We start from the raw sequence: 18,566 nt of genomic DNA, 5'->3' as shown, positions 1-18,566 counted from the left end.
GGATGCTCTGGGCCAAGGGGCCAGAGGTTACTCACATCAACAATGGTGGAAGAATGGCACAGTTCAGGACATAATCTCTACAGACAGAGCTGTCACCGGCTATGTTTCCCAGGGCCCAGACAGCCTGAAAGGAATAAAATGGCATTCTTAACTATATACCTTGTGTGGCTACTGAGAATGTTTGGTCACCTAGTCCAACTCAGACTCATTTTATGGACTTGTTAACCCACAGAGAACAAACTCTTGCTCTCAGGCCCACAGGCATTAAAGATAGCTGGGATTCAAATTCTTCAAAACTAGTGATTTTTTCAATGCACCAGTCCATTTAAATAGGTGCTTGAGGACGTATGGTTCACAAGGCTATTGTAAGTTTTCTAGGGTCTAGCCCTGGTCACCTTATCCCACTTCTCTAGACCTTGAATGAGGGAGAGATTGCCCAGGTAGCAGCTTTGGAGCACCCTTAGATAAGACCTACACAATTAGTAAGGACTGAACATCTGGTCACAGTCTCCATCAGAACTTAGGGGAGGGAGAGACTACTCACCTCCAACCAGTTAATTACCTGTTCTTGTACATCCTCAAAGTCAGAGTTAAGTAATTCTATGAAGATAGGGACAGCCCCAGCTTCAATGACAATTTTGGTCTGTTGTGAGGTTCCAGAGGCAATGTTGGTCAGGGCCCAGGCAGCTTCAAACTGAAAGAAGCATGTGGGAAATAGGTTACTGACATTTGTGCTGGGGAAGACTGGAACTGTAATGTGTGGGATAGGGTGTGCCCATTAAATGTATCCCATGGTTCAGAAGGATCCCTCCCCACCTTATGTGGAACAGAACCCGAGGTTGGTGATCAAGAACTAATGGAAACCACCTGCTTCCGCCACAGGAGCCCCAAGCCAGACATGCAGTAGGACCCTCCCTAGAGGTCAGGCTGGGGAATCACAGAATGTTAGCGCTGAAAGGGACCTTAGAGATCATTCAGCCCAACCTCCTCATTTTACAGGACTCGAACCCAGGTCTCCTGACTCCCAGTCCGGTGTTCTTTCCATTACACCATGCTGCCTCCCACTCGAGGCTGCCTGGTTTCAGGTGGTCTTGAGGGCGAGGGGGCAGATCCCATTTCTTGCCAGCCGCCTGAGGGGTGTGGGGGAAAGCCCTGTCACACCCTCTCGCTCCCACCTCACCCCAACCATCCAAAGTATAATAGCACTTGAGGCAGCAAACCCTAATGGGTTTCTGTACCCAACATCTTCCCTGTAGTCACCTGTAATGTGCAGTTCTCGCTCCTCTTCAGAAATTCCACAAACCTGTCCACCACTCCCGAGGTATTGATCACTTCATCTATGGGAGGATTTGGCTCTGAGGGGAAAGGTCAAGAATCATTAAAGGTTTAAGCCTCATCCACTCCCTGGCTGACACTTCTTTCTAGTGATAATGGCAACACTTCAGGAGTCTTTTCTTGATCAACACAAACATTTGAGCCTTAAACAAAGTTCTAAGGTTCTTTCTAGGTAAAATGCCTACACTACTCTCAGTTACCACTAAACAATTTCTTGTGATCAGGTCACCAAAAAAGTTTTAATGTGAGAAAATAAGGGGAAGGTGACTGAGTAAGGAATACCAAGGACTCAAAAGCACTTATACACTGCAGGAACAAATCTATCTCCCTTTCCCATCTGTGAGAGTTTCCTCATCTTTAATATGAAGAATATTACCAGGTTACCTCTTGCCTTCATAGGGGTGTTTCAATCCTGATAAGACTGAAAAATGCTACAGTAATAATACTGACCGTTGCTATTCAGAAAGCAGGTGGCCCTGCAAGATGATAATTCTTTTCTATGTGACTCCCCTGCTTCCAAGGCTCAGGAAAACTTCTGGTCCCTATAGAACTTGGTGGAATTTAACAAGACCAGAGGGGAATGCTGACAGGAGCTGTGACTTCACAGCTTACTAAATATCACAGCTGAAAAGGGGTTTCAGATGATGTCTAGTACCAACCAGACCCATAGGGGCATGAGCTCTGTGAAACCTTCCTGATTAGTGGGCAATCAACCCTTGGCTAAAGGAATGCAGGGAGGACCTATGAGGCAGGCTATGGGCAGCTCTAATGACTTTAAGCTGAAATCTACCTTCAAGAGCCATCCCTTCCTCTGTTGTCTGGGGCCAAAAATCAGTCTGCCCCATGCCAGCCTCTGAAGGCTTTAAAGATAGCTGTTTGGCTTCTCTTTTCCATGCTAATATCTCTAGTTCCTTAAGCAGAGAAATATACTGCCAAGCTGTATGACTTATTTCTTTCCCGGGTGCAAGAGTGTCTTACCCTTTGAGAGCAGCTTGCGGAATTTCTGTGTGGTTGCTAACTGCAGGTCAGAGTCTTCAGAAAAGAGCATCTCGACCATCTCTCTTGTGATCACTCTTTCCTAAAGGGAAATGATAGAACTGGGACTCGATAAGTAACCAGAGAGTCAAGTTTCCAAGTTCCCCCTTTGGGACTTGTACCCAGAAGCTCTACTATGGAAAGTCTCTTGGGGGAGAGTAAGAAGATACAAATAAAAATACTGTCATAGGATTTAATGTTAACTGGGACCTTTGAAGTAATTTAGTCAAATCCTTTCATTATTTTTATTTTTAAAACATTTTAAACTCTTACTTTTCTGTCTTGGAGTCAAATCCAAGTATTGGTTCCAAGGCAGAAGAGTGGTAAGGGCTAGGCAATTGGGGTTAAGTTAATTGGTGTGACTTGCCCAGGATCACACAACTAAGAAGTGTCTTAGACCAAATTTAAAGCTAGGACTGCAATCTCCAGGTCTGGCTCTCTATCTATTGAGTCACCCACCTAATTGCCCCAACTCCTTCATTATAAAAAAGAGAAAATAAAGCCTTTGCCAATGTCAAACCAGCTTTAAATAGCAGAACAAACTCCAGTCCTCCTCATTCCAAATCTAGAGCTCAGTCTACTCTATCTACTCCCTTTATGCTCCCTGCATGGCCCTATAAAGATCATTCAATAAAGAAAATTCCTTTAAGTTCTATCCTACCTTCTGCTGCCATATAGCTTAATGAGGAAAAAAATTTAGGATGCTCAAACTATTCTTACTCCTGATGATTCTAGGATGGACAACAATTATTACTACTCTCCACATGACTTGTCTTAGTGCCTGGTCTATACGGACTATTAGGATGACAACTGGTGCTTCTTTTAAGACAATAATGATAGCAAAAAAAGAATCTCTCCCACTCCAATTATGGATGTTAACAGGAACCAATATGACATGTCCAATCTCAGGTTTATGAAAGAACCCCCTAATATTTTACACTCAAGCCTTACCCCAGTGGTGGAGGTGACATAGGAGTCCATGAGTAGTGTGTCAAACATGGCAGCATCTTCACTGATTAGTTCTACATTTCTTCGTTTAAAAAGCTGAAGGTAAAAGTTAGAGGGATCAACAGCATACCTGTTTGTTGGCACTCATTTATAATGTCCAAGGCCAGCCTAGCCCTTCCTCTTTTGATATCTCTCTATAAAGTCAATGGCAGAAAGCTGGTCCAGAAGACGAACCAATCTGGAAAGGACTTATAAGTGTAAAGGACTATAACTTAATAGGTTCCAAACTCATACCAAGAGTCAAGAAGAACCTCATTTGGTAGTAAAACCCTAAGACAATGAAATCAATTGAAATCAGAATTACCAGCTCTGCTTATGGCATCAGTAAAGATGGCTCTGGGAGTTCATAGCAATAGGTAGGGGTCATGAATAAGAACTTAAAAGTTCATTTTGTGAATATTTATATGAAAAAAACTGATAGCAAGTAAGGAGATCATAAATAGTAGCAGGTAGGTGAGTGTACTTTTGGCCTTTGGGATTAGATAGGGATTAAAGGAAAAAAGTCAAAATATCAGTTATGTATAAAGTATCCTACTGGATATTTTAGGGGATTACAGAATAAAATTACTAAAGAAATAGTTATAGTCCTTGAATTTATAGTCTATTTAAAGCAAATAAGATGTTTTATGCTTTTTAAAAAAACAAAAAACAAAAAACAAAAAAACATCCTTGCCTTCTATCTTAGTATCCACCCTAAGGCAGAAGAATGACAAAGGCTAGGCAATCAGGGCTGAGTGATTTGCCCAGAGTTGCACAGCTAGGAAGTGTCTGAGGCCACATTTGAAACCAAGACCTCCCATCTCTAAGCTTGGCTTTCTATCCATATGTGCTATGCTTTTCACACAAGTCCTAGATAAGTTCTGAGGGCAAAGAAAATTCTGTGAGTCATGATGGTTAAGGAAAGTTTCATTAAGAGGTAGGACTAGTGCTAAACTTTAACGGCTAAGGTAATACACAAACAACTAAAGAGGCCTCAAAGCAGGGGATGGGGTGCAAGTTCAGAGCTGAAATGAAAAAAGAAAAAAATGGCAAGGACATGGTTAGTAGTTCAGGGGATACAAGGAATAGCCTAATCTAATGGTGATCTCTCTTCGTTTCCTTAACCAACAAGCTGCTTTGCAGGGAGACAAGGGAATACGAATGATTAGAGGAGACATCATAAAAGTTCCTGCCTCTCTGTGCATTATCTCATAATAATTCCTTCAATACAGGATTATGGCAAATCCTTCCGGACACTGTTACTACCTCTGCAGAAGGGGTGGCTGCTTCCACCCTTACCTGTTGCTCTCGTTTCTGCTTACGAAGCTGGATTCCCTCTTCCTCTCGCCGCCTTCTCATTTCTTCTGGGTTCAGTGCTTTGTTCTTATAGCTCTTCATCCGGTAATTGTCCTTCCCTGGGCTCGCCATGGTTTCTAGAGAAATAAAAATAGCAGCCACAACTTAGAAGACAAGACTCCCTTACTGGTTCTGACCATCCCCACCCACCCACCCACCCACCCCTGCCCCAAAGTGGGCTCAGTCTAATTCTCTAGCCTGCCCCCAGATGCTTCCATTGGGTGTGGGTCTTGTCCATCCCCAATGAATTTTTAAAAAACCCTTATCATTTGTCTTAGACTCTATACTAAGTATTGATCATAAGGCAGAAGTGGGATGAGGGGTAGGCAACTGAGGTTAAGTGACTTGACTAGGGGTCACAACAGCTAGGAAATGTCTGAATCCACATTTGAACCCAGGACATATTGTTTCTAGACCTGGATCAATCTAGCTGCCCCTTACTAACTTTTGAAAAGAACAATACTGTCTTACCAGACAAAAACTCACAGTTGAAGAATTTGCAAATTAGGGAGATAGGTAAGATCTTTTTTCTAAATCCAGAAATAATGACAAAAGCTGACATTTATGGAGTGTTTTAATGCTGACATAACACTATCTCTTCCCTTAATCCTCACAACAACTCTGTGTGATGAGACCCTTAAATATTATAAGTGACATGTCTCATATATTTTAAAAATGGCAGACTCTCAGTTCCCAGATTTTTGTCCTATTAAATTATAATGCTTTTCTATAGAAAGATATTTCACATAAGAAAGTTTATTTTTTAATGAACCAGAGGACTAATAGAAACATTTTGTTGACACTAGATTCTGAACAATGAATGGTCCTATGAAAAAGCATTTTCTCTGGTTCCTGTCCATGCTATAATCTCTCTAAATAATTAAAACACAATTGGTACTTTAAGCAAGAAAAGGTAACCTGAGCTCTTTCTATTTTTCAGGTGCCATATATTAGCAGTTATCTTTCAAAGTACAGAAGATCATCAGATCATAGATCTGGTTCTGAAAAAGTTCCCCATTACAATATCCTCAACAATACATGTCTATCCTCTGTTTAAAGACCTCCAGAGAGGGGAGACCCACCATCTTCTGAGGCAACTTATTCCATTTTTATTTTATTTGATCCCAAGGCTTTTATTAAAACCCTTATGTTCTGTCTTGAACAAGTATTACACTGTTAACCCTTTTATTTGGCACTCCTTTTATGATACTTACATTTTAGACACTGCGGACAACATAATACTATCTTAAGTTTTGTTTATTAAACATTAAGTTTACAAATTAACGGTATTGATGCAGTTGAAGAGTGTTGTACCTTCTCCAAGCAGCATGGCGAGACCCCCCAATTGTATGATGGAACTTGTGAGTTTCCAAGACCCTGGCTCTCCAGGCCAGCTGAGGTAAGACCACGCATCTCTCTGTGTTTGTGCACTGGCTTGGTGATCCACTGAGGGTCGGGATTTTGTCTGATAGCTTTATGGAATGGGTCAATAAGAATAACCTCAAAGAATTTGTAGGTTGAATCTTCCCACACCCAGGAGGAGTTCAAGACTCTTAGGGCTCCACAGTGGTGGCCAGCACACTCCTCTACTGCAGACTGAAGGCTCCTGGCAAACTTCAACTGATTGACAACATGATGCACAGGTTTCCCATAGGTTGCCCCCTTGGGAACTGGGTGCTTTTGCCCTCCATGGCACACTCGAATTTGGTAAATGACATAACTTTGCTTGGTCTTGTAGCCCAGCCGCCTGGCCTTGTTGGGGGTCTGGTGGGCTGCAGGGTGCGGTGCAGGGAAGATAGCTGGTGGTACTGCCAGCAGTGCACCCGTAGCAGGAAGTGCATCACATCCTACTGCTTTTTCCTCCATAGCTCCTGGATATATTTGTAGGCCCCCATGTTGGCACATCCTCACCTGCCTAATGGCTACCGCTAAACAGAAAGGAAGCTATTCCATTTTTAGAATACTGACTTTACATAAGAATAGCTTACATTTGCCTCTTGGTAAACATTTTCTAAATTTGCCTTCTGAGATCTTGCAGAACAAGTCTAGTCTCTTTTCCATACGATGGGATTCCCCATCCACCCATTACAGTAATGTTTTATTTTTTCCCATTTACATGTAGGAATGACTTTTGGCATTTGTTTTCTTTGCAGCCAATATAATGCAGACATTATAAGTTCCACATTCTCTCCCTCCTTTCCTTTCCTCCCCATTCCTTGCAATGGTAAGCAATTTGCTATTGGTTATACATGTGCTTTTACACAAAACATATTTCCATATTTGTCCCAGTATGGTATGACCCAGGTCATTTGCTATCTTGCTTGACTTCCTTTAGAAGCCTTCTGGTTTATCAATACCGTTGCTAAAAGTTGGCACCCCCCTTTACTGAACACAATACTCTAGATGCATTCTGACCAGAAGGTAATCCCTCAATCATCATCTCTCTAACCCTCTATAGCTCAATGGATTGATCATCTCAGAGTTGGAACTCCCTCCAAAGATGCAGATCACAACCCACCCAATACCTTCTCTGCATGTACAAATCCACAATACCCTATAAATCTTTCACAGATAAAGCCCACCAACTGTGCCAGGGACCTCATTCTAATTCTCCTCACATAAAGTTACCAATGGAATATAGGGACTCTTGAGTGTGTACCTTCTTTTCTATTCATACATTTCTCTGATAATGTCCTTTAACATTATTCTCTTAGGTAGTTCTTAGTTGCAGCCAAACTCATAACCACCATGCACCTTGTGTTGACCTTTGGGCAACCCGTAACTTTCAATCCTTCTGAAACTGGGGTATTCCATGACTTGCTACAGTGCATCATTTTTTTTTAAACCCTTACCTTCCACCTTAGAATCAATACTGTGTATTTGTTCCAAGGCAGAAGAGTGGTCAGGCCTAGGCAATGGGGGTTAAGTGACTTTCCCAGGGTCACACAGTTAGGAAGTGTCTGAGGCCAGATCTGACCTAGGACCTCCTGTCTCTAGGCCTGGTTCTCAATCTACTGAGCTACCCAGCTGCCCCCCAAAATACTGTTATCAAGAAAGATAGGTCTTTGATTCAGGGAAAAACTTGGGGAGAAAGGGGAGAGTGTCACTAAAAGCACTGCAGTTTCCAAAAGAAAACTCAGCCTGATTTCCATCCTCTTCATTTCTTGACTGAACTCACAGTCTATCTGGAGTATCTGTCCAAATTATATGTACTAATGAACTAACTCTTTAGTTGGTTGTTTATCCAACTATATATCACATTCTGGAAAATAATTATTCATCTGCTTGGTTTTCCCCATTATGAACAGCTAGACTGAGCTCAGCTCCAAATCTTTTACAAACTACTGTCTAGCCCCTTTTGTTAATAATGCAGTTCAGTTTCTCAACTCAAGCGTAAGGCTTCATACCTCTTTCTATTGTATTTCATCTTTGGCTCCTGATTCTGTCATGTAATAGGTTAGCTCTCCTCAGTTTTGTATCATTCTTCTAATTATGTATCCTGACTACGTAGTTATCCAATTTGCTCATTAAAATGTTAAACAGTAAGTAAAAGGTCAAGCACAGATCTAAGAGGCACTCCATTATAGACCTTCTATACTGTCATGGAATGAGTAATGACAATATTTTAGGTCCAGTCATTCAACTAGCCCTGAATAATTCTAATTGCACTATTATCTAGCCCAGTGTCCACAACATTACTATAAGAGAGAGTATGCCAAATGTTTTGCTAAAATCTAGGAAATCTTGTAAAAAAAAAAATTAAGTCTAATACCACCTATGTTTGGAGGAATACTGGCTCTTTTGTAAGGTTTTCCTTCTGTCAGCTCACTAACCATCCCTTTAAGAATACAGTTTAAGAGAATTCTACAAAGACCCAAAGTGGAACTTATTGGCCTTTATTATGCAAACTGCATCCTCTTCTCTTTTTGAAAACCAGTATTTGACCATCTCCAGAACTGCAGCACCTTTCCCATTCTTGATTATTGTTTCAGATTACTGATAGTGTGTTTCAGTGACAATATCCATCAGTTCTTTCTGCTCGGTATTGCCAAGTTTTAGCAGTGGGCCCTGAGTGAGGAAAACTGGATTCAAATCCTGCCTCAAACACTTGCTAGGTGTGATTATCCAAGTAAGTCACTTAACCTTTGTCTCAGATATTCATCTATTAAAAAAAGGATAATAGAAGCACCTACATCTCAGGGTTATGAGAGTACTTTGTAAAGTGCTTAGCACAGTGCCTGACACACAGTCGGTACTTAACAAATGCTTGTTCCCTTTTCTTTCACTTCCCCTTTTAAATTTAAAATTCGATGCTCTATAAACAAATCAAATTCAACATATCCAAAACAGAACTTAGCTCTCCTAAAACACCCTCTTCTTTGAGACTTCCCTATGTCCTATGGGAACTACTATTTCCCCCATCATTCTGATTCACAATGTGGAGTGTCAGACTTACTCTCATTTACCCTACACATCCATCCAGGTACAAATTTGCTAGTTGTTTCTCCACAACCTCTCTCACATCTATATCCTTCTATTTAGAATACCACAGCCCTCAGCACTTCTCATCTGGATGACTATTTCCACTGAAGGGTCTCGGGGGATTCTTCAGCGTCTCCTAGCTCTTCAGATTTTGGTTTCCTGATTAGGACTTTGAATTCTGGTGATATTCGCAGGAGAGTCTAAAGACATTAGGATTAAACTCAGGGTACTGGTAGCTAGGCAGTACTTTCTGTCTCTGTCTAAATTTTCCCACTTTCACTCTTTCCACCTCTTTGTAAATAAAGTTGCTAAAAGGAATTCTGACTTGTGCTATAATATTTTTAAATCAGTGACCACAATATTACTTTAAAATTCTCAAATTTAGCATAAAACCTACATTTAAATTCTTACAGATCATCAGGTGCCATCTTTATCTACCTCCAAAACAAAGCTTCTTATTTTAAAAAACAAAACACTCTTTCCATAGTGGCCATATTGTGAAAGAAAACAGACTAGAAAAAACAAATAAGAAAAATAACTTTAATGGGCTTCCTTGTTTCACTACTAATCTTACTGGGAAGGCTTTCTGGCTTATTCCCATTGCAGATGATGCTTGCTAATGGTTTTAAATATATACTGTTTATTATTTTTAGGAAAGGCCCTTCTATGCCTATACTTTCTAGTGTTTTCAATAGGAATGTCAAAGCTGCATCTATTGAGATAATCATGCAATTTCTGTTGGTTTGGTTGTTGAAATGGTCTATTATATAGAAGAGTTTCCTAATATTAAACCATCTTTGCATTCCTGGTGTAAATCCCACCTGTTCATAGTGAATTATCCTTGTGATAACTTGCTGGAGTCTTTTTGCTAGGATTCTATATAAGATTTTTGCATCTATGTTCATCAAGGAGATTGGTCTGTAGTTTTCTTTCGCTGTTTTTGGTCTGCCTGGCTTTGGAATCAGTAACATATTTGTGTCAAGAAAAATAAAGTTTAAAAATTATGTTCTGATCTTCATTTGGCCTCCATTAGTTTCTTCTCTGTAAGTAGATACCATTTTTCACCTTAAGTCCTGATTTATAGCAGAGTTTATTACCCATAAACTTGCTTCTAAAATACTGTGATAACTCTATTTTAATGTAATTGGCTTCCTTTGCAACCCCATATATAATATATATGTATTAAAAACATTATTCTGAGGAATAGTACACAGGCTTCATCAGATTTCCAAATGTATACATACAATGACCCCCAAAGTTAAAAATACTTGGTATAGATATTGATGGATGACTAATCAAGAATGGGTTATAAGAAAAGCAAAGATGATAAAATTTAGAACTAGAGAGGGTGATAAATTATCAAATCCAATTGTTCATTTAAAGGTGATGAAACCAAGGTTCAAAGAAGGAAAAGTGACTTGCTCAAGCTCAAAGGCTGGGAATAAGGATAGAATTCAAAACCTGTGTCCTCTGATTCCAAATCCAGTCCTCTGCTTCATCAAAACTGACTCCATAGTAAAAAACCAAAGAACTATATAACCAAGACCTGTCAGAGCACATGGCTCTAAGAGTACCCTGGGCTGGAAGAGTCTTAGTTCTGAGGTTACTACCTCACATGTCTCCCTATCTTTCCCTTCAAAGGGATTTGTTTCCTTATTAAGGTTATGGTGACTAGTCTCTTCAAAATACAAAAACAAAAACCAAATACCTTGGGGCAGGTAGGTGGTTCAGTGGATAGAGAAGCAGGCCTGGATATGGGAGGACATGAACTCAAATATGGCTCAGATATTTCCTAGTTGCAAGTCACTTAATCCCAATTGCCTAGCCCTTGAACTTCTGTCTTAGAGTTGTAACTAAGACAAAAAGTCTTAAAAAAAAAAAGCTTTAACAAAGGTTAGCAACTCAGATTAACAACATTAATATTATTATTAAATATCATTATTAACAATAAATCAGAACTTCTCCCAGATAACATTAATAAAAGGATGGCATAGTGGACAAGATAACCCCAAAGCCAGGAAGAACCAGGTTCAAGACCCATCTTGGATACCACGGAGTGAGATACAAGAGCTTGGCCTTCCCAAGCATTTCTTGAGCTTATTATGGTCTAGAAGGGTAGATACAAGCACAGACAATATTACAGGATAATCTCATTCAAAGTACAAAATTCTATGAGACCTTAGTAAGGATGAATAAGAATCAAGGAGGCATCCATAGAGGAAGTGGAATTTGAGGCGTTCTTTAAAGGAAATCTTGAAGGAGGCAAGGAAGAGGAGGAAGGCATTCTAGGCACAATAGCCTGGGTATTGGAGTGTGAAGGATGACTATATCTGAGAGACAGAAGAAACAAATCAGCTGGAGAATAGATAGAGAATAGAAACATGGGAAGACAGGCAAAGTAGGACCAGTGCCCAAATGTAAAGGGTCTTGAATTTGTACTTTACTATGGAACCAAAAGGGATCCACCTAAGAATTTTGAGCTGTGCCATCCCAGATCTATGCAATGGAAATATTATTTTGATTAACAGTATGAAGTCTTGATTATATGTGGGACTGGTGAAAAGTTTCTGTCGTGGTTTAGGCAACTTGTGAGGAAGATAAAACATGGTCGTTTGTCCAAGTTGATGCTCCCTCTCCAGAAGCACATTGTTTGCTAAGCAAGAAGACAATTTAGAAGCTATGTTCAAATACCTTAGACTCTAGGCTTTTACAGGGCTTTGAGGGTCTTGTGAGCTTCAAGTTTTTCCTGACTGTGACCCTAATCCATAGGAGGAAAAGGCTCCCTGTGAAGGGAAAGGATCCACATGTATAAAATTTTTCAAGTCAATGGACAATGCCTCCTATTAAAACAAGGAGACACTTGCCACACATGGCACACACCTTGGTTTGTCCTGCTGCAACCACTTTCATTTCCCATTCATGTATGACTAAACAGACATCCTAAAATTCATGGGCTTGGAATTGAAAATTCTAAGACATCATCCTTAGGTCCAGTTATGCTTATCGTTGGACAAAGAGCATCATATTTCAGTTTTCCCTTCTGCCAAATATGGGCAACTAGATGGCTCAGTGAATAGAGTACCAGGCTAGAAATCAGGAACACTCATTTTTCTGAGTTCAAATCTGGCCTTCAACACTTACTGTGTGACCCTGGGAAAGTCACTTAGTCCTGCTTGCCTCAGTTTCTCATCTGTAAAATAAACTGGAGAAGGAAAAGTATCTCTGCCAAGAAAATCTCACATGGGGTCAGGAAGTCAGATATGACTGAACATCTGCCAAATGGGCACAGTCTCCTATGTTGACATCCATCATTATTCCTGTCTGTCTTCATTAATATTTTTCTCATTATTGAGAAAGCTCTCCCTTCTTTTTGCCTGCTTATCTTTCAAGTCCGAATCAAATCCTATCTTCTATGAATTGAGAATTACTGATGGCTTTCTAATAGGACCACAGCATTTAAAGCTCAGAGGGAATTTAGAAATCTTCTAGTACAAGCCCTTCATTTTATAGATGAGAAAAGATGCTTAAAGATTTGATTTACCATAGTGATAAAATACCACAATGACAGTAAAAAATTGAGCTAGGATTCCATTTCAGGTTTCCAAACTTCAAATCCACTACCACAATTACTCCCTTCTTACACAGCTACTCAAGAAATACAGTATCTTGAAAAGCTCAAGATAAAGGGATGTAAAGGAACAATCTTTGAATTTATATATAATGCATTGTAAAGTTTACAAAGTATTTTTCTAAAAACTTTAGAAGAATGTAATAAGGACAGTAGTTTAGCTCTAGTTGTTGAGTCTTTTGACTCAAAAGACCTAGATAATTTTTCTAGGTAATTTCAATGCTATGAAGGGGGCTAAGAAATAGAAAGCTGTTCACATCAGGTTCTAGCCCACGGAAACTATCTGGATGGATAAGAAACATTTGATGAAACTGTGATGACATGAAGGGAGAATTCCAATAAGGGAAAAAGTCTTAAAAAAAAAGTAACCCCCCCCCAATAGGTAATACAGGGACAATTTACATTTTAAAAATATACATATATTACCTAGATGGCAAGGACAGTTTATAGTAGATGAATACAAAAGTTTGATACAATCTTCTACAAATATTCATTAAAAAAATAGGTCAATGTCAACTAGAAAGATATCCAGTAGAGAAACCAGGGATTTTGTACTTGGATCTATACTGTTTAACCTTTTTCTCATGATTTATTACATACTTAAAAAGAAAAACAGGCTGTAAATTAAAGACTTTTAAGGTTTCATGTATAACCTCCTTTGTTTTAGAGTATATATGAATATTCTTATTTTAGATAGAGAATTAAAAAAATCTCTTATCAATGAATTGGTTAAAAACATAAGTGGCGTGTTTCTTGAATTTACATATGATGCAAAGTTGATGGGGACAGCTAACTGATTGGAGAGTCAGGATATTCACAGGTTGGAACACTGGGCCAAATCTAATTATGATGAAATTTAATAGAGATATAGTCTTAACACTTAGGTTCAAACAAAGAACTCTATACAATTAAGATTTGGAGGGGTGGGTGGTATGACTAAGAACAGCAATCTCAGAGTTTTAGTGGAGTGCAAATTAAAGGATTCCACAACAGTATGGTAAGGTGGCCACTAAAGACCAAGCACAGTGGATAGGCAACACTCACTGTAGTCTACACTAGTCAGACTATATTTGGAGTTTTATGCTCCCTTATGAGTGCTGGGCCTGGAGTCAGGAAGCGCTGAGGTCAAATCCAACCTCAGATACTAGCTGGGTAACATTGGACAAATCACTTCTGTTAACCTCAGCTTCTGCAACTGCAAAATGGGATGGATGATAATAACACTATCTCTCAGGTTGGTTGTAATGATCAAATGAGATAATATTTGTAAAGGGTTAGCACAGTAACTGCCACCTAGAAAGTGCTATATAAATGCTAGCTATTATTCTTATTATAGGTATAACATTTAAGGAAAGGCACCAATAAAAGATGGAAACTATCTAGATGCTGATATCAAAATTGTGAAAGGATGAGTTGAAGGCCCTAAGGATGAAGAAACCTGATGGGGATATGATAGCTGTCTCCTAGTATCTGATGGACTATCACATGGGAGAGGGATTAGTCTTGTTATGCTTAGCTCCAAAAAGAAAAACAAGGAGCAAGAAAGGGTAGAAGGTAAGGGAAAAGTGTAAAGAGACAGGTTTAGGTTTGATTTGCACCGAAAAGCTTCCCACAATTAGAACTACCAAATGCAAACTGGATTGCCTGGAGGGACTGAAAGTCTTCAAACTGGAAGACTACTTTTAGGTATGTTTTAGAAGAGGAACTTTTCTAGTCTTACAAGTTGGATTAGACTGTTACAAATTTTCACCTTTGGAGTCCTGCAATTCTATGGCTTTTAAGGCAATCTTAGGGTTTTAAGGATTTAAAAATGAGCTTGAGATATTAAAAACAGAGTGAAAAGAGCCTGGGAAGATAGGAACAAAAGATATTTTGCCAACAGAGTATAGCAACATGAAGGACATCCAAATGATTATTGACAGCCTGTGGTGTGGGCTGTGGTGGAGGAGAAGTGAAGACTGTCTATTTGGCAACTTGGCTTGGGACATCCTTGGGGCTACAGAGCCCTACAAAGGTTCTTAGAATGTTTCAAACTCATAGCCACACTGGGCACAGTCCAAGTCAACTGAGGACAAAAGCAAAGAAGTTTGTGATGCTCTTTGGAATCCCTGATCACTCCTAGGTAACTAATGGTTATTCAGTACAGAGACAGGTAACAAAAGGTTGCCATGCTGCCTACTGGATTTCATTACCTGACAGTTGCTTTTTCATGACTAAGATCCAGATCTACCCAGGGTGGCTGCTCCTCTGCTTGCCTTGGCACACACAGAGCTAACAGAGGTGTGAGAAGGGTGATTGTGTGACTGTATTTTTCATCACCAGGGCAACAGGGGGACTTTCACAAATACTGGCTTATGACTTCACTGGAGGATCCAGGAAGGGGAGCTATAATGATTAGAAGAGAGGAATATACATTGAAAACATTACCTTAAGTGAAAAATAACACCTCAAGGTTAACAAGGTCCAAAGGAAGAAACATTATCAGAGGCGCTCCCCTCCTTAAAAACAAAAACAAAAACAAAAACAAAAAACCTCTTACTTTCCATTTTAGAATCAATACTAAGTATTGGTTACAAGGCAGAAGAGCAGTAAGGGCTAAGCAATGGGGATCAAGTAACTTGTCCAGGCTCACACAGCTAGGAACTCCTCAAGGCCACATTTGAATACAGGACTCTTGTTTCTAGGCCTAGCAATTCCATCCAAAGCCAACTAGCTGCCCCAGAGGCTCCTTTTACATCTGTGCTTATTTCATGGGTCAAAGAAGGTTCCACCATTCAGAATAGTGGTAGAAATACACTTAAAAAATCTCATACCTAGAATCAATACTGTATATTGCACCTAGGCAAAAGAGTGCTAAGGGCTAGGCAATGGAGATTAAGTGACTTGTTTAGGGTTACACAGTTAGGAAGTGCCTGAGGTTACATTTAAACCTAGGACCTCTTTTCTTTAGGCCTGACTCTAATATTCACTGAGTCTTCCTAATAACCACTTGGCAACCTCCAGAAATACCCTTTCCACCACTATTCAGGTACTTGCCAGCTCTGCTATTTAGATGACCTTGGATTAGGTTCACTATTTCTTTAGGCCTGAGTTTCTATAGTTGTAAAATGGGTTGGGGGATGGAGGCGGGGACAAGGGAGAAGGTGATGCTCTACAGTATCCTTGTAGATAGAAAGATAAAGTTTACATGGCAGTATAGGTAGATGGATCTGAAATGGGCCAAAAGATCCCCAGAGTGGTCACTGATAGGTCATCAATTTAGGAAGCTTCTAGCAGAATGTTCCAGTTTTATCTTGTGCTGTTTAACATGGTCAATTATATTAAGTAATTTTTAGAGCCCTGTTAGCAAATGCATGGCATGAATGCCTCCATGTTGGAAGGGGCTGCTCCATTCAGTGCCCAAAAGCATTTGTGAGCACTTCCTCCTTCCCCTATCTGGAGGGAAGAGAGAGAGGGAGGGAGGGAGAGAGAGAGGGAAGAGAGGGAGAGAGGAAGAGAGGGAGAGAGGGAGAGAGGGAGAGAGAGAGAAAGAGAAAGAGAGAGAGAGAGACAGAGACAGAGACAGACAGAGACAGAGAGACAGAGACAGAGACAGAGAGACAGAGAGAGACAGAGAGACAGAGAGTGTTTCCCACAGGTGACTCAAGGGTGCAATTTTGGTATCCAATCTCTAACAGGTTCACTAACACTGACTTAAGAGTATACCAGGTACTATGCTAAGTGTGTTGAGGACTAAAAAGAAGTGGGAGGGAGTTCATGCTCTTAAAAAGTCTAGATTCTGCTATAACTCAGATTAGACAAGATGGTATGTTCAAATCTGTAGAAGACACAAAAGTGGGAGAGTGACACACTTGATGACAGTCAGGAACCAAAAAGAATTTTGATGGGATAGAGAAATAGGCCAGATTTACTTAAACTAATTTTTTGGCTCAGAACATTATCATCTAAAAACAAAAATAATGATTTAAAAAAATCAAACCACAACCTGTTGTCTTCAAAGATCTTACATTTTAAAAACAAAAAAAAAATTTAAAACAAACCCCCTCCTCCCCACTTAGGTATATATCCAACTAGTTCATCTGAAAATGATTTGACAAGTTGAATCTGAATCATCAGTATAAAATAGTCACTGATAAAAGTTAATAAGATCTTGGGCTGCAACAAGAGGCATAGTGTCCGCTATAAGGGAGTGAAGAGTTTCCCTGTCCATTCCCCAGGTCAGATAACATTCAGAATATTACATTCAGTTCCAACCACCAGTTTAAGCAAACAGATAAGCTAAAGAGAATCTAGAGGAACCAAGAAAAGGCTTCAAAGTCAAGCCATATGCAACTGGATAAAGGAAAATGGGATGCTTCATGTGGAGATTTGGAGGAAAAACATTGGCCTTCTTCAATTAACCAGAGTTATAATGGAAGAAGGAGCGATTTTGCCTGCTTGGCCCCATGGGGCAGAATCAGCATCAATGGCAAAAGATTACAGAAATATATTTTACATTGATGTAAGAAAAAACTCCCTAAAAATTAGAGCTTTTCAAGAGTGGAGACTATTTTCTCTAAAAACAAAACTTCCAAATCCCCTTACCTTTTGTCTTAGAATCAGTACTAAGTATCAGTTCTAAGGCAAAAAGTGTAAAGAAAAAAACTGTAAAGACTGTAAAGTAGTTGGTTGTCATAAACTGTAATGATTAAAATAGTGGAAGACTTAATTTGTAGTAGATATAAGAGTGGATGAGTAAATTGTGACCACAGAAAATATGGTTTTAAGACAGTGTCTTGTTTTAAATCAAATATAAGGTGGTCACCAGGGAAATATTCCCAATTATGAAATATACCCAAGTCAGCTGGGTTTTATAGAGATTTTAATTAATACAAATGTGGAATTAAGAAAGAGAGAGAGAAAAAGGAAATAATGAGAAAAGGATAGGCCGGCCCAGGGCAGCCCTGGCCAATTCAGGCCTAAGCCTTAAAAGAAAGATCAGTCAGTCCTTTATCACTCACCATAAGATCTGTTCAAGTAAGGATTCAGAGGGACAGAGTCTCCTCAGAGGGAGATCCAGCCAGAGTCAGCCTCCCTCAGACTGTCTTCAAGAGGCTGTGTCAAGAGCCTGTCTTCAAGAGACTGTTCTTCAACAGACTGTCCCTTGCTCTCAGATTCTCATCTCCTTATAAAGGCAATTTTCTCCTATGTCACCTCCCCTAAGTTCTCCCATCTACCAATCACAGTAGACAGTTTTCAAAGGGCAGACCATTCTTAGTTCACACCTAAGAAGACTAATCTTTTGAGTAATTCACACCTGAGTAGAACTAGAATCTATCAGTAAGTTCTCACTTCTTTGCTCCTTGTAAGTTCACAAGTTGCCTGACCTTTATAGGTACTTAGCACCCTTTTGTATTATATCTAAAAATAGGCACAGCTTAAGAACTTTTTGTCTTACTATAAGTATGGGTTTAAGTACTTTTCATTATTCAGCAAAGAGTTTACAACTTTATCTTCCCCTAAGGCATGCTTAAGTATGGTGAAGTAGAGTCCTCACATCTCTGATCAAGTACCTTCACTGCCCAAATGGAGAAATGGTCCCAATGGGGAATGGTCTTAACCCAACCTTATGAAGTAGGGTCTGGGAATTTTTAAGGTTCACAATCCAACCTTATAAAGTAGGGTCTGAGAATTTTTTAAGGTTCACAAAACAAAACCTATAAGGGATAGGCAACTGGGGTTAAGTAATTTGCTTAGGGGTCAT

At 39.7% G+C, this 18,566-nt stretch overlaps 1 protein-coding gene and 1 pseudogene across 4 annotated transcripts in view; both read right to left on the bottom strand.

Annotated features, from left to right (window-relative positions):
* KPNA6 (karyopherin subunit alpha 6) overlaps positions 1-18,566 on the bottom strand; it is a 75,573-nt gene that overhangs the window by 13,849 nt on the left and 43,158 nt on the right. For 2 of the 4 annotated variants that reach the window (XM_007492870.3, XM_056795276.1), the window contains exons 2-7: positions 4,657-4,790; positions 3,322-3,414; positions 2,314-2,413; positions 1,261-1,355; positions 563-694; positions 36-124 (exon numbers count right to left, since the gene is read on the bottom strand). In XM_007492870.3, coding sequence (XP_007492932.1) covers positions 36-124; positions 563-694; positions 1,261-1,355; positions 2,314-2,413; positions 3,322-3,414; positions 4,657-4,790 — 643 coding nt within the window. Of the gene's footprint in view, positions 1-35; positions 125-562; positions 695-1,260; positions 1,356-2,313; positions 2,414-3,321; positions 3,415-4,656; positions 4,791-15,015; positions 15,204-15,250; positions 15,322-18,566 lie in introns of those variants that run through there. The other 2 variants (XM_007492871.3, XM_007492869.3) reach the window with 2 other exon arrangements.
* LOC130453860 (60S ribosomal protein L15-like) lies at positions 4,889-11,365 on the bottom strand (annotated as a pseudogene).

This window comes from Monodelphis domestica, chromosome 4, assembly GCF_027887165.1.
Source record: "Monodelphis domestica isolate mMonDom1 chromosome 4, mMonDom1.pri, whole genome shotgun sequence".
NCBI classification, from domain to species: domain Eukaryota; kingdom Metazoa; phylum Chordata; class Mammalia; order Didelphimorphia; family Didelphidae; genus Monodelphis; species Monodelphis domestica.
This window is presented reverse-complemented; position numbering and strand designations above follow the sequence as displayed.